The sequence below is a fragment of the Cygnus atratus genome, chromosome 2, assembly GCF_013377495.2.
Source record: "Cygnus atratus isolate AKBS03 ecotype Queensland, Australia chromosome 2, CAtr_DNAZoo_HiC_assembly, whole genome shotgun sequence".
NCBI lineage: Eukaryota > Metazoa > Chordata > Aves > Anseriformes > Anatidae > Cygnus > Cygnus atratus.
In genome coordinates this window covers 2722280-2738421 of record NC_066363.1, presented here as the reverse complement: position 1 = coordinate 2738421, position 16142 = coordinate 2722280, and the positions used below count along the sequence as shown (strand labels likewise).

General features: G+C 44.7%; 1 protein-coding gene across 1 annotated transcript in view; it reads right to left on the bottom strand.

Annotated features, from left to right (window-relative positions):
• Positions 1-16142, bottom strand: part of WNT3A (Wnt family member 3A) — an 84621-nt gene that overhangs the window by 23430 nt on the left and 45049 nt on the right. Inside the window, exon 2 of the mRNA XM_035554385.1 lies at positions 12433-12674. Coding sequence (XP_035410278.1) covers positions 12433-12674 — 242 coding nt within the window. The remainder of the gene's footprint in view (positions 1-12432; positions 12675-16142) is intronic.

Here is a 16142-nt window from a genome sequence, read left to right as displayed (position 1 = left end):
ATCCGCTATCACGTGTTGGGATTCATACCAAGCCATCTGATACCAATCAGGACCAAGCCTAGCTCTTCTGACATTTTAAGCCAGGTTACCTGGTTCAGTTGCCCAGTCTGAATGAAGAACACCTTCCTTACTCTAGAAGGGCTGGGGGATTCAAAGAAAACTCTAAAACAGCAGTGGGCAAAATCCTCTTCAGAGGATGACAAAGCAATAATCAGCCCCACAGCCTCTCAAACAGCACAATACCCACCCCTAGCAAGAGAAGCCTGATATGCTTTCAGCTTTTGGTCAAACACAGTAGTGATCAACCTCATAAAATAGGCAAATATGTGCAGGTAATAATTCAGAGTGCTTGATGCAGTGATCTCACTGAGTTGCAACACTGATGATTACAGCTTCCCTGCCAGTGGAGCTGTAATGCTGATACATATATTTTTAAATTGCATCTTTCCTCCTCTGAGGACTGCCCAACTATTATTTTGCAGCCAACAACAGTTGTATGAGGCTCATGCCAGAGCTGTAATGGTGAGTGTGCTGGAACACAGTATCATCCATTTCTAAAATATCTACTGGGAAAGTCAGGTTAAGCACAGAGATATGTTGAGATCCCTTTAAAGAAGCACAAAGCAAACACTTTTCACTCTTCCTTCTCTGTGCTTTCTGAAAACACTGGCCTTATGTTAGGTTGTTTTAATGATTTTAGAGAAGTCACGGTAGCCTTAACATGAATAATGAACAAAAGTATTAATGACTGGTGGGACAAAAATTCTCTGAAGGTTAATGGTTGTAGGGTTGAAGTGGCAGGGTTTTGGGGAGAGTTTTTAATTCTTACGTTTGATTAGTAGCTCCTTTGTTTGGAGAAGCACAAGAAACATGGTCCTGGCTGAGCAGTTCAAAAGCTCCAGTGTCCATTTGCCATCCTGAAAACCAGCACAAGAAGGCATGATGCCATTTTCTTGCTCAATGGAGCTACACAGTATTTTGTGATATTTGTGTTCTCTCAACTCTTTCCTGGTCCACAGGGACCAATAGCATGATATAGGGATGTGTTGGACCGAGGTTATAAACAATAAAGTCACACACAGAACTTTTCAAACCCCGTTGTTTGTAGGCATCTTGCTTTCAGTGAACACACTTGATGTGTTCAGGCACAACTGACGTGTGCAGTAACTTCTGAGTGAGAAGACACTGTGCTCGGAAGAGCTAAATATAGAAAATATTCTTCATTTCAGATGTAATAAGTGCTACCGCTATTACAAATCTCATCATAGTGCCGCTGTGTGGGGCAGTGACTGAACATCTATCAGAGACTGGATGTGCCCCACAGAGCTCCCACCTGCCCCTCTCAGGGCTCTCAGTTCCAGCTGTGGAACAATCTATATCTGAAATGCAGTCAGGAAAGCAGACTGAAAATGCTGCATGAACACAAACATCTTTCTCTACCAAGAATCAACAGCACTAAAATACTTTGCCACCTTTTGTTGCTTCTCCAAGAAGAATCTGTGCAATTTCCTGCTGGAGCATCTTCTTGGTGGAACTCTGTGTTTTATAACAGGGGAAAATGAGCCATGGATTTGGGGCCTATCTATTACAGCCCCAGTTTTACAGAGCTGTAAGGCTGCTTTATGAATTTAGGGGGTCCTTAGGAGAGCACTGCTGTTACTTCACTCCCAGTGAATTTGGATTTAGGCAGCTTGTCAGAATGAAGGAGTTATCTGAAGAGTATGTCATGCCTCAGGCTAGCAATGAGGGCCAAAAAATCAGATTTCTATATTATGGGAAATTCTAGTGGTGGTTCTATTTATTTATTTGTTTTGAGAGAGTGTTGAAAATCAGACAGAAAATATAACAGTATGAATTTTTCCATGTGATAAAAGGCTGAAAAAAAATGGGCTCTTGAAGCATTTTATCTTGTTAATGTTGGAATTTTGTTTGACAAGATGAAATCATTCAGCTTCAATAATATCAAAACACTTCAATATTCTATAAAATATTAAATGTACAGCAATGTGCTTCTTTGATAATTTAATGACTTGCTATTTTGACATAAGATCATGTTCAAACCAAAAAGAAGCAAAATTAGTTCTGTTCAAGAACTCAGATGAAACTCTCTGAAATGTACAAAACAAAACAAGAAAGTCAAAGCCGTGCATTGTTGCCTTGAAATTTTTGGGGTTTTGCAAAACATCTTCATTTTTATGTAGCTGACTTTTCTGATGGAAAACTGACCCAGTAAATAAACAAATACATCTGTGACAAGATATAATATCTCCTGTGCTGGATTCTGAGTGCCTAGCCTAAGGGGTCTCCAACTTTTTTATGTCTCCGGGTGAACAGAAATATCTCCTTGTGCCCTCCCCACCCATTCACACTCCCACAACATCCCTGTGGCAACAGCTTCCCTGGGAAAGTAGCATGATTAGGAAAGGATAAACCATAATTATTAGCTATCATTTAATGTGATTTAGCACCTGGAAATAATGGAAAGGAAATTGTGCCAGATGCTTAGTCAACAAACTGCAGCCTACCAGGAAACGTTCCGTGAAGCATTACTGCCCCGTCGATCAAACCTGAGAGCAACAGCTATAATCAGCCCAATAAAACTACCCAAATTATGTTGCAAGAGCTGCAGGGCCCTGCGTATGACCTACTTTGGTATCACTCTCTTTGAAGTGTCCTGTCATTTCTGCGGTGTGCTCCGTGGGAAATGGAGATGATGAGGAGCAAGGACCTGCTTCACTGTCTCTATCAAATCCAAAACCAGAGACAGAACCAAAACTTTTCTGCCTTGTTCCCTGTCATTGGCCCAGGGTGAGTCTGGAGCAGACAGCCAAATAACACCTATGCTTTATAAACTGTTTTTTCTTCTCCAGAAAGGGCCAGGTGACCCTTTATGGGTCTCCCCAATATGAAATAAAAGGAGAAGATGCTCTCCATTCCTGCACTTGTGACCTATATTCATTGCTGAGTTCCACCTCAAGCCTTGTGGATGGCTCTGTATTGCCCAGGATATTTTGCTGGGCCCTGGATTTCTGGCTGTGTTTTGCCTTCAGGTTCTACGGCCACCTACAGCCAAAGCTCCAGAGCCTCCCTGATGTTCACCATGCTGCCTTCTACTTCTTAAGGCCCTCTTTGCCTCCAGCTTCAGTCAAAACAAGGCCATGACAGCTTCCTTCAAGCTTTTCCCTAAAGCATATCCATATTATGTTCTATTTATAGTCCTCTTTTTTTGGCTTTCTTAGTGATCTGCAGTGGGCAGCACTCCCTAGAAGCATCTCAGTGAGCCGTGGGAGCATGCTGAGGGTGAGCTGGAGATAGTACACTGGACACTTCCCTGCTTAATACCTTTGGGTCCACTTTACATAATCCTCAGGTACCTAAGCTTCACCCATTGCATGCTCTTTGTCCAAAAAAATGCCTCTTCTTTGTAGCACCCCTGCTCTCCTCTCATTCCTGCTTTGTCCTCACTTCTCAGTCTTAAATCAACTGCACAGCAGCCCGTGCAATATGGCCCTAATTGCTCCTATGAGCACATCATTCACAGGTACAACTAAAATACAGAGTCATAACAGTCCCTTTTAACAATTCCCTCTCCCTGATGCCTGACCCTTGCCTCTTTGTTAATCCTATGGACCTTGGATGACAAGTCCTTCCTTTGAAGAATGTCCTCCCTGAAAGATGAGGCTGAGGGAGCAGGGAACCACAGAAGTTAATCTATCAAGGAGCATCTAGCAGGCCTTTGCAGGGACCATGTTAACCTATCCCTTGCTGAGAAGTGCCTGGGCTTTCTCCTGCTCTGTAGCTCCTTGCACTGGATGTGCCAAGGAGGTTTGTGAAGTGTGTGTGAGTGGAAGACAGGCCATGGACACGACTGCGGTGCTCTGAGAAAGCCCTGACAGGCAGGCATTGCATCTGTTCCCCTGCCGTACAGAAAGGAGTGTGCAGGGCAGTGTTACATGTTGTTTTTCTCCTCTTGCTGCCCATCCGTATCTGCTCATGTAGAAACAGGAGGAAATGTTCTATAGGGATCTGACCTGATGATCCTGCAGCCCCTTCTGGCCTTAAAATCCCTGCATCCATTCAGCACTGCCAGCTCATAACACATCTCCCAGGGTTAAAAAAAAAAAAAAAAAAAGAAAAAAAAAGAAAAAAAATCCACATTCACCGGCTTGGCTCCCTCTTTGTCAGCAGACTTTGCTTGTTTTGGCTGTTCGGTACATATCAGCAGACACATGGCTAGCTCCTCAGCCAGAGAAAGCACCCTCGCGGACCTCAGCTCAGGACCCATCCCATGGCACCGTCGGGACACGGTGCTCGGGGTCGAAGCCCACCACATCCCCTTCCCCCTGTGCCTGCCGTGGTGGCCTCTGCGGGTGAAGACGACCAAGCCTCCGCCGCCCCCTTCTCCCTCCTGGCTCCCGTCCATGCGTGTGCGTGTCTGTGCCGCCCGTTGCGCGCGGAGGGCCCATTTGGGGTCGAGATTCTCCCAGGACAAAGGGATGCTAATCAGCTCCCTCTACTGTTGCCTTTTGTCTAGGACTAGCTCCCACGCTTGGACTTGGCACTCTGGGATGCGGCAGAGGGAGCTCCTTGTTGCAACCAGCCTGAGCCCAGTTGGGGAATGCAATGTACCCAGCAGGGAAAGGGGAAGGAGGGGGGAGGAAATATATCTATAACTGCCCGCTCGCTGCCAGCCCATCGCATTGTGCACGCCGCCTGAGGCAGAAGTTTCCAGTGCCTCCCGCCGCCGGGAGAGATGCCACCAGTTTTGTAGCCACAGGCTGTCTTGTTCCTGCTCCCCTCCCAGATCCCCTGTCTAATGTTTTAGTTGCCAGAAAAAAATCTCCATGTCAGGGCTGACAGCTGAAGGCTGGTGGAGTGGGAGGTAGGAGGAAGCGCGGCGAGCAAACAGGATTGGCTCCTGGCGTTGCTGCTCTTTCCTTTTCACCATCGGCGCTCTCCCGGGTTTGCAGCCTCTGTCTGGGTGTTGGCTGCAGAAGGGAGCTGTTTATATGGGCTCAGAGGGCTCTGCAGAGGCACAAGAGCCAGATCTTTATCCCAGGATCACTTCACAGGTGGAGAGGTGATAAGGTCAGGACCTCTTGCTCCTCTTGCTAAGAAACTCTAACTACACTTAAGCCCACTGAACACAGACCAAGGGCAGTCTCCAGCTGGCTCACCTATTCACATTGGGGTTGGAGAGGCAAATGGAGCCAGACCTGATGATAACTGTAGTCTGCTGGGTGCTATCCTGTGGTACCAGAGGGCTGCCCGGTGCTTGTCCTCGAACACCACTAAAGTCACAAAAGGCTGAAGTGATCCCTTCGGATGCTGACCAGGCCCTACCAGCAGCCCCAGCAGTAAGGCAAGGACCTCCTTGGCCACGTCATGGGTATCCCGCTCCCAAAGGCCTTCATTAGTCCTTCACGTTGTGTTAGTCCAACACATTGGCAAGTTCCCTTGGCATCTCCATTTGCTTTTATTGCAACTTTATTCTTGCCAAGTCTCTGTGGAAGCTGCTAATCTCCCAGTATGGACACGGGCTACAAACCAGAGGGTTGACTACCACCCATACAGACCTCCCTAAAACCCAAGTCCTCTCCAGAGCTGCTGCTGCTATTGAGCAAGTGAGAAAAGTCAGTTCAGAAATGCTGCAGCCATGGATATGAGCTGTTCTATACCTGTGGGCTGAAACATGGGATCAAGCAGTGCTATGATATACTGGCACTTATTACTGTCTTGTCTCCCAAAGTAATCCCCAGCTCCACGCTCAATTTATACTGACACTGAGCACAACTGATGCTTCTGTCCTGAGCCAGGAGCTGCCAGTCTTTTTCTCAGCAGCAATGGCAAATCTCTGGCCTACAGTATTTATGCATCTTGATGGCTGAGTGGAGCTTGCATAGTCACATTTTCAATCCTGATCCTTCCAGTTTCCTTCCCCATAGTTACAGGGTAGAGTTTGTAGATCTCCGTTGTTGATACCAGGGCAGCTGCCCAAATTGCCATTAGCGGAGAGGTAGACGGGGTGTGGTTGGAAATCAGATCCTCTTGGGAAGAGTTTCATGAGAGAGCAGAGAGTACCTCCTACATGTAACTAACCTCCTGGATGGATCAGTATCTTGTGGCTTTCTGCTCATGCCTTACTTTATTGCAGAAGTGGAGAAGTCTGATCTAGAGCAGGGGAAGGAGGGGGGGTAAGTATTTGGCACAGAGACAACTGAGATGCCAGAATGCCATCAGGAAAATATGATGAGGTCTGCTAAACATCTTAATTTTAAATCATGCAAGACATTATGGGATGGGATTATGCTTGAAATAGCAAGGGACTGCCTGTACTCAGTGGTCCAGGAGATCCTTTTCAGTGCCATGTTCTTACATTACTAAAATGGCCTCTCCAACATGGGCTGGATGTCAGGACTGCTTTCTAGCAGGAGAGAGGCAGGGGTGGGAGCTACTTGCCCCCAAAAGTGGGCCTCTAAGAAGTGCACATGGAAGTCTGAGCCTGTAGCCCTAGGCTCCCTCTATAGTCAATGGAGAGAAATAAACATCTTGGTATGATTCATGTTATCCTGAGATACGTGTCTAAGATAGGTCAGATGAATTGCTCTCTGGAGATACCAACTGCTCTCCACTGACTACAAAGGGAGCCTGGGGTGACTAGCTCAGACTTCGACATCTAACTTTGGTAGATGAGATCAGCTCTATCTGAGAGCCCGTGGAGTGGTATTGTTACGACACAACGTGAAAAAAAAAATTGAGACTTCTGTCTCCAAGGTATTATAACTGAATTTAGAAGTCTTGTTCTGTTCCTGCTAAACCTGGGGAAGAACTCACATGGCACAAGTTGAGCTGTCTCCTTCACAGGGGGTAACAGGGACAAAAGAGTGAACACATAAACATAGCTACATCTTGGCATTCTTCAGAGAGAAGAGACATGGGGCTTATCTCCAGAAGATCAAGAATCCAAATTAAGCCTAGCTTCAAAGGTAACAGCAGCCAGCATCCCATAAAATACTGGATGTGACTTGAATCCCACATCCCTAATGAGCTAGACGAACGCCTGTTCTGCCCCTCATGTGGTCCATGGGAGCAGGAGTCTTCTCACCAGAGAGCCGGATTCCCTGGATTCCCTCCCTGGATTGATGGAGAGATGTAGAAACTTCAGGGTGTGAATAATTTCATTGTAGATGTCTACAGTGCGTCGAATGAATCATGCCCAGAGGACCCCAGCATCAGATGGAACTCCCTTGACCTGTCTCACTGTCTGACATAATGCACCCGACTTTGCTGACTCACAGCTCTTCTGCAGGCCTCAGTTTCAACTTTTTAATTTCTTGCGGTGAAGAGCAACGTCAGAAGTTCTCCCAAGCAACATGTTTAGCTTAGCAGGATATTGATGACTGACCTGTTTATGAAGTGTAAATCACAAAGAGAATGCCCTGTTCTAGAAGAGTTATCCTGAATCTAGCAAGGAAAAATATAGTGAGTGGTTGTCAACGCCAGGGTAGCACTGCACATGAAATGAGGAAACTACTAAAAGGAGTGCTAGATCCTCTATCTCTTGGTGGTATGTCAAGACAAGACATCTTTTGGGAAGGGATGTCCCAGTCAAATTCAGATTTTGGTTTCATTCCAGAAGTCTTGAGGTGAAATACTCCAGTCTGCATCTTGAAAGAAATTTGGATAGTCTGACAGTCCTGACAAGCCTTAAACATGCAATGAACATGCTACTAAGGGAAGGAGGGAAATGGAAGGAGAGTAGAGGCATTTGGAATCCAGTAATTTCATATCTGTATCAATCACACGCTATTATTGCTGCCCCGTTCCTTTGCCAGATGTCCTTCAAAGAAATGATTTGCTGTTGTTTTCTGAAGGACACTCTGCTGTATCTATAGGGCCATGTCCTCTGCAGGGACATCATGAGTGGAGGTAACAGCAATTCTTCATGGTTGCCTTGGATGACATCCCATCCCACCTTGATTTGTGCTGGAAGGCAAGATATCTACCCCAAAGCAATTCTGTGGTCTCAAATACACTGTATTTCATGCCATACCCATCCTGGTAACTGCTCAGGCAGGAGCTGTACCAAAAAGGCTGTCTCTTTGCTGGGCAGGAAGGGGGCTATGCCAGGAGGGCATGAACCTGGGCACTCCACTGCTTTTGTGGCTCTGGTCATTTCCATTCTCGCAGGGGTGATGGCCAACAATTATTTCCAGAATTAATTTATGTCCCCGAGCCTCCGCATCACCTATTAGACTCTCATTTGTCCAGCGGGGAATTTGATTTATGTCCTCAGAGGGCACATCCGACGGGCGCAGACGCTTGACAAAGCCACCCGCCCTGGCTCATCCAAGCCCCATCGCATGCCGGCAAACACCCCGACGTACGAAAAAAGGGACGGAGTGGCTTCCAAAGGTTGCACGAGTGTTAAACTCTAATAAACAAGCCCCGTCGGTGAAAGCTGAAAGAATCCGAGCCCTCCCCAACAAAGCATTTAATCCAGTTTGGCGTAACCTTTGACATTATTAGGGATCGCAGTGACCCTAATCCAATCAGATTGATTAACTAAAGCAGAGACCCCATAAGCTGACCCCCCTCTGGCCTCTGCTATTTAGCCCTGACCAAACAGTGGGAGAGACGTGCCGTATTTACACCACAATGGGTCCGCGCTGAGAACCTGTTTCATTACAGAGCGACTTAAACTCCCATTACTCCATCAATGTATCATTCTTCAATAGTTCATTAAAAGCTGTTCCTCCACAACGATGATTAACCATTTCTCAGCCCAACTGGCAGGTTTAGAGCCCCAGCCAGTCTTTAGCAGAAGGAGGTGGGAGTGAGTGAAAGAAATAGACAAGGGCTCCCTTTTTAAATTTAAACGAACTGGGGGGCTTAAATAGTTTGAGGTAATTTACTTTTATTGAAAGGAGGAGGAGAGGGAGGAAACTTTTATTTTGACTTAATTATGTGCCAAGGTCCTTTAAAGAGACAGGGCCATGATAAGCTTTTATTGTGTTAGCTCTCTTGAGATTGGTTCATATTTCTGCCCAGAGGAGTTTCAAAGAGAGCTCACACTGTGCTGAGAGGCTAGAAAATGCACCACAACTTGTCTTTAGTCCATAAATGTTAAAAATGTGGCAAATGACACAACTCCTAATAGCCACTTAACTTTGAGATGGAAAACTCCTTCTGGGTTGCGCAGTTCACTTTCTGTTGTTGGTGAAGGCATGTCCCTCGACTACATCCTCCAGAATCTTATCCTGTATATTTTTAAAGCCAACTTAAAAATCTTTCCTTGATCTTTAGGGAACTGAAAGGTATGGAAACTGCCTTACAAACTGCCACACCTCTCAGGTAAGCAGCTGGGCACGAGCTGTGGCTAACGTGATCTCTTAATATCGCATGGCTGTGGCCACACTCTGCTCCACAACTTCACACAATACAGGTGAAAAAACATTATGAGCCCCAAAGAAATAAATAAGAACATATTTTTTTTCCTGTATAAGTCATTCTGTTAGAAAATTTCAAGTGCTTTTCTCTCCACAGTAGCTGAGATTTGAACTTCTGGGAGACCAGAAGCAACGTGAACTGTGGCCCCTTATATATGTTTGATAGACAGATAGATCGGCTTAGGTAGGAGGAAGGAGATCAGGCTCACTTCTCTTCCTATAAGGACATGCTGGTCTTTGAATTCCCAACAACTTAGGGTACCTGAGAGACCTATTTCATAGCATTTTACAAGGAAGACCTATATATATATATACACACACTATGTATACTGCTGTATATATATATATATTATATATAGTATCTATATACACTATATATATACTATAAGATATATAGTATTCCATTTTCCATTCCATTTGATTTTCCATTCCATATTCCATGTTACAAGGAAGACCCATATATTTATACACTATATATACTACTATATATATATACTATAAGATATATATATACTACCTATATAATACATATATGTATACATAGTTGTAGCTAACACAGATGGGATTTCTTCCCACAGACAGGCTTGTGAGGAAAAAAGAGTCCGGTTCCAGATGAGATATCAGAATATGGCTCTTAAGGGGCCTGGTCTGGTGACAGCTTGGCACGGCTGAATCACAGCCCGAGCCTAGCCCTGAATTAGCAATGAGATGCCAAAGCAACACGGGCAGCCCAGACAGTGAGGCAGCCTCAGAGAGATTTGGGCCTAAGAAGTATTTCCTGAAGGCATTAAAATCAATCCTTTTCAATCAAAGAAGTCCAGATAGTTGTGCAAGGCAAAAGGGAATTGCTTTAGTGACTACGCTGGTGTGTGCTGAGGGAAGACAGGGCCCCTATTGACAGAGAAGAGAGGCTGAAGTTGGATCTTGGGTGACTTAAAATTCAGGACACAATACTGAGTTTTTCTTTCTTCCTTTCTTTCTTTCTTTCTTTCTTTCTTTCTTTCTTTCTTTCTTTCTTTCTTTCTTTCTTTTTCTTTCTTTCTCTTTCTTTCTTTCTTTCTTTCTTTCTTTCTTTCTTCTCTTTCTCTCTTTCGCTCTCTCTTTCTCTCTCTCTTTCTCTCTTTCTCTCTCTCTTTCTCTTTTTCTTTTTTCTCCTTCTCTCTTTCTGGGTAGGAGCTCAAATATGTTCCTACCCTGGGGGATCTGCCGCACAAGAATGTGACTGAGCTGTTTTTTCTCCCCCCTCCTGCTCTAGGTGAAGCAAAACTGAAGGGTGGTTTGATTCTCCCTCAAGGAACAACATTCTTCAGTTATGAAATCGTCCCAGCCTTCTCTCCCTCTTTGAGCCTGGCTACTGAAAGCCTCCAGTCTCAAGCAGGGACAGACCATTCATGTTGACATGGTTGTGAGATAAGGCTTGTGGGGTCGGGGCCCCTTTGGTCAGCCAGGAGGTGAAGATCTCTTTCCTCCTGCTGTCATTGCTACAGGAGACACCAAGTATCTAATCCAAGAGCTTCTGTAGTGCGAGGAGATCCACGTGTCCTTGAGGAGATCCAACCTTGTGACAAAGCAAAGGCATTGATTTATCTGATTCACTTACTCCCTGTGCCCAGTGGATGCTCTTGGGCGAGTTACCTTGGGCAAGTTGCCGATGGGAAAAATGTTTTGCTGTGCTGGCCTAATTCAAATGCTATAGTCACCCGGGAGTGATGCACCCAGAATAGGTACTTTAATTACATGCCAAACATTGTGATATGACACCTTGATATGGCCGTAAGTGCAGCACACTGCGGCTCTTACAGGCGTAATTGTTTTGGGATGATCTCTCCCTGATAAACCCGGATGGTGACACCAGCATAAGTGCGGAGCCTCAGCTCCTAGCGGGGTAACGGTACCCACCCAGGGCTGAAATCACCTCTGCTGGGTGCGTGTGAGATGCCTGTTCTCGCTGGTGGAGGCCCTGCCATGATACAAATCAAGGCTTTGTTCTCTGCTGGCTGCCGCCATGCTCTCTGGCATATTTTTAAAAATCCACACAGGAGGAAATGCCCGAGCCTCTTCTGAGTCACACAGCAGGGGAAAAACCAATGAAAGCTTGTAAAATCCCCTCTTTCCTGACAGCGAATCCTGGAAGGACGTACCCTGAGATGAAGAGCTACATACACTGGATCAGAAGGGTTCCCTGAAACGTATCCCAGATGCTCCCTCCTCTCCTTATACAAGATCAAATAGTGCTGCCCGTTATTCCAGAGAAAGTAATTCCAACTGCCGGACTATCAGGAATATATAACTGTTTCCCTTTTGCTAAACCAAAAGAAGAGAGGAAAAGGGGAAAAAAAAAAAGGGGAAGGTTTTCCATTCTTCTTCTGGTGCTCTCCTATTCCTCCGTAGCTCTGCACAGGGCAACTGGATTTACCATCTCAGCAGGACCCAAATGCAAAGCAAATCTGCCTCGTGGACAAACCCCTTGGTGCTCAAGGGAAAGACAGAGCCTGACCCAGCAATTCAGCAAGTTAGGACAAAATATTTCTAATAGTTCCCACTTACATCAGCTGGAGCTTATATCAGGGGGAGCTGGGTCAGAATTAGCTGCCTGAATTACTGCAGTGTCTTAATTTGCCATGTTCAAAACCAATGAAAGCAGAACCATTAGCAGTAAGATTTCTGCAGGCCTTTGAACTTCATTGTATCCCACTACAGCACCAACACTGAAGGTGTCTGATAAGTCACACCCCTAGGAACCATCCCCAAAGGGACTGCATTCAGACGCTGCCATGCAAAACATCATTTCCCCTCTGCAATCACTCGGAGACATGAGAATGTGGCATGAAGTGCCATGGGGTCAGAAAAGGACAGGCATTTGGGCATGTGTTTTATGTAGAAATTGATCACACATAAACAAGTTCTCAGCAAGTTTCTCAAAATTTTTGCTGCTACTCCACCATGGACACTGCTGTCACAAAACCCATAGCACCGGGCTCACCTTTATCTAGCACGGGCCCGAAGATGGCTAGGCTGTCATTGACAGTTGTGCAGTTCCACCTCCTCCCTCGAAATTGGTGCTGGCACTCCTGGATCCCAATCTTCACCCCTTCTGCTACGCTGGGCATGATCTCCACATAGTTCCGACAGAAGCGTAGCTGCTTGGGGACCAGTCCTGGGATGCTCCCGCAGAGGATGGGCTGAGTCCCCAGGGAGGAATACTGGTGACCAATTGCCAAGGACCTGGAAAAAGCACAAGGAAAAAGAGATGCTGTCAGGCTGGCTTTCACCTTTCTACCTGAATCCAAGAATGGGAAGAGAAAACCAACATTTTCAGTTCCTCTGTGCATTCCCCTCTCCAGAAGACATCCTTTCCACTGTCTTCTCTCCAAAACAACGTAATCTCTCTGCTGAGGTTCTCTACAGGTCCAACAGGGCAAGAAACTCTACCTTTAATATCTTCTTTCCCATTCCTTCATCCTCTCAAAGTTATCATTGAGCTTCTTCCCAAAGATTCTCATCTCATACAGTTAGTTTCTTTTGCAACCAGCAGATCAAACCATATTTCTTTCTTTGAGAGCCACATGTACATGTACAACAACAGGTGGGTTTTACAGGAAATTTGGGCAGCTGCAGAAGCCCAGGGATTAGAGAGTCAAAAGCACTTTCAGAGCTACACAAGGTAATAACACGAACTGTAGAAGATACCACGCTCCAAGTCTTTGGAAGGGAAACACGAAAAATTGATGATCACACAGTTCATCAGTGTGCCCTGTACGTTTGAACTTTATCAGGTAGCTTGTGTGCACTGAAAATGAATGTAAATATTTGAGCAGATTGGACCATGAAAACTTTAAAAACCTGACCCTGAGCTAAGTGCCATGGGAGCGCTACATAAACTCACTACACCATGACACTTTCATAAGGAGCTAAATTTCCTGTGCTGTAGAGAAATGGGAATGGAAATGTAGACCCAATGGAATGAAGGTAAGCTGAGAAAAAAACACACCCATGGCTTAATAAGGGTCCAATATCAATGTTATTCCCCCCTGTGAAAAAAGGGGCTCATGTCAGTAGAGACATTCATGCAAGTGTGCGTGCAAGTTTGGTGCCATGGCTGGCATATTGGTAACCTCCCTAAAAATATGGTCTGGGAAAGATTTTGTACTCCTTAGTAAAGCATTTCCAGTAACACCTGCTTCATTTGGGCATGTGTTTTGCAAAGCTTTATGCTGGGGCTTTCTAATTGGTTTGAAGTGTTTAACAAATAAATTATTAAAATAACTGCCAGTGTCCTTCTGGATATTAGTTTAGCAGATTTTCACTTTACTCTCGCACCGATTTTAATCTGGGAAACTTCGAAAGCAGGGTTGTATTTTCACAAAACAATGCCAGCTTTGCTGTACTGACACAAGGATATGGAGATCCTACTTTGACCATCAGTCTGTGAATTGTTTTGGTTAAAATGTGGAGATTAAAATGAAAATTGAAAACAACAACCACAACAACAGCTTGAGTGCAGCTTCTGTGCTGAGCCAAATGGAAGCCTGCTGAAAGGAGTGTCCATGAACCATTTTGTTGGTTGAAGCCTTCGAGACAAACAAGTCAGCTATGCAGAGAGATCAGCAGATATGTAGCTAATTAGATAGATTTTTAAAGTGTTTTTACTGGTGCTTCTAATAATAACCTTGATTACTAAAAGTGAAGGGATTTTTACAGTATAATTTCCTTTTCTTCTAATTAAATCTCTTGATTGACTTTTCTGCTTGGAATTAATGACAAACAGAAACCTGCCTGGGCAGTGTGTATTTCTGTTTACATTCATTTTTGCTATGTGGTTTTCATTTGGGAACAGCCTGGTGTGTTTGTATTATCAACAGGCAGACAGGGAATATGTCTCCACTCTCTGTTGCTCTAAATAAAATAAATAAAATAAAATAAAATAAAATAAAATATTACAAAAATATTTCATTTTGGGGGTTCACAAGAAAATTAGCTTGACATTATTGCTTTTCCAGACTTGGATAAAAATTGTTTGACATTGTCTGTCCTTTATATGGGAGAAGAGTATTTGCAGTCAGTAAGATGCCATCCTGGTGGGTACCCAGTCAAGAGAAGATAGAGGTGAAAAGGAGGTGGACATTTAGATTTTCAGGTACCAAGGCATTTTAGGCTCAACTCAGCAACTTTGCCAAGTGTGAATAGACTATGCTTTAGAAATTTGTCCTTTCCAGGCAGGTGAGATATCCCTCTGTCATGACATTCATTTCTCAATCCAAGATTCCCCTAGGTAAGACTCTGGCACTAAGATAATCAGCCTGGCCAAGATGGAGGCCTCCAAGACATTGCCCAGTAAATTAAATTTAGATGAACAAGGTAGGAGTTGCCTGAGAAAGTAAAGGGTTTTCAACTGATTTCCTAAATTTAGGTGCCTCTTTCCACCTCAGCTGCATTATTAGCAGAAGATTAATCTCACCTAGCTTTGACAGTTCTTCCTACCCCAGGAAGGGAGTATGAGACAAGTATGCACTGCCATCCAGAAGTGCCTGTCTTTTTCGAGCAAGTTAAAAGGGTAAGGAAAGCAGCTTACATGGACTAGGAATTGTGTTCATCTCACCTACCTTCTTATGTCTCAGCATGGACATCTCCATCTGATCTACACACCCCGGGCTACTTTAGTAATCAGTTAGTGGAGGGAAACTGGCACTTCTAGGGCACTATTCATCTGCCCCATTTTAGATGTCTGCTTAGGATGAGGTGAATCATGGCCTTGCCAACACATTGACTGTGTTGACTAGGCTATCAAGACACCCTGGGTGACTGGCTGAGTGGGATATGTCTGCACTGTAAGAGTCTCCAGATGAATCATGATAGCTAACATATGGGATGGCTAAGTTCCTTGAAAAAGTCCAGCCCAGGAAAGCTAAGAGCTGCGTTGAAGTCCATGCAAAGAGCTAAGCTGTAGGACGAAGACATGTTCCTGCAGGAGTGCTCAAGAGCAGACCAAGGAAAGGACCGAGCTAACTAGTTTTCCCTATCTTTGTGGCTTGATGGGGATTTTCTTGAGCTTTTGATTAATTCAGGGAACAACTAGTGGCCAAAAAACACCAGTGAAGTGGAGCCCATGCCAGGTGTTTTCACTTTGACTTTGCTGTGTACATTTTCATTTCACTGTTAAGCTACATACGAAACACTGGATCATAGTTCCTGGACTAAAGACACCTTCTAAAACATTGTTTCAGGCTTCATAGGATTTGATTGGTGTGTTCCCTCTGTAGCCTTGTTGAGCATATGGAGTTTTAGGGTGCTACATTTCCAAATCAAACCCCATTCAGTCCCCAAACACCTGTGAGATGAAGTATTTCCAGAAGCTAAATTTAGACACTTTAAACTCAAAAGATACATGCTCCTTATCTCTATAAACACTGGGGAGAAACAAATGTTTTCACTGAAGCTTCCAGCCTCCAGAGAAGAGCATAAGCTTAGTTGCTCTGATTCATCTTCGAGAGAGTAATTCCTCCACTGACTATGGAGAGTCTAGGATGGCTGCTTCCAGTGCCTAAGGTTAACTTTGGTTAAAATATCTATAAAGCTTGTTCCCACATCAACCAAAGTCACCAATAACCTTCCCAAAGCTTTTGTAAGTGCCTCATTCAGTTCCTAACAAAGACAATATATCCACTGAGATAGAATCAACCTGTTGTTGGCTCC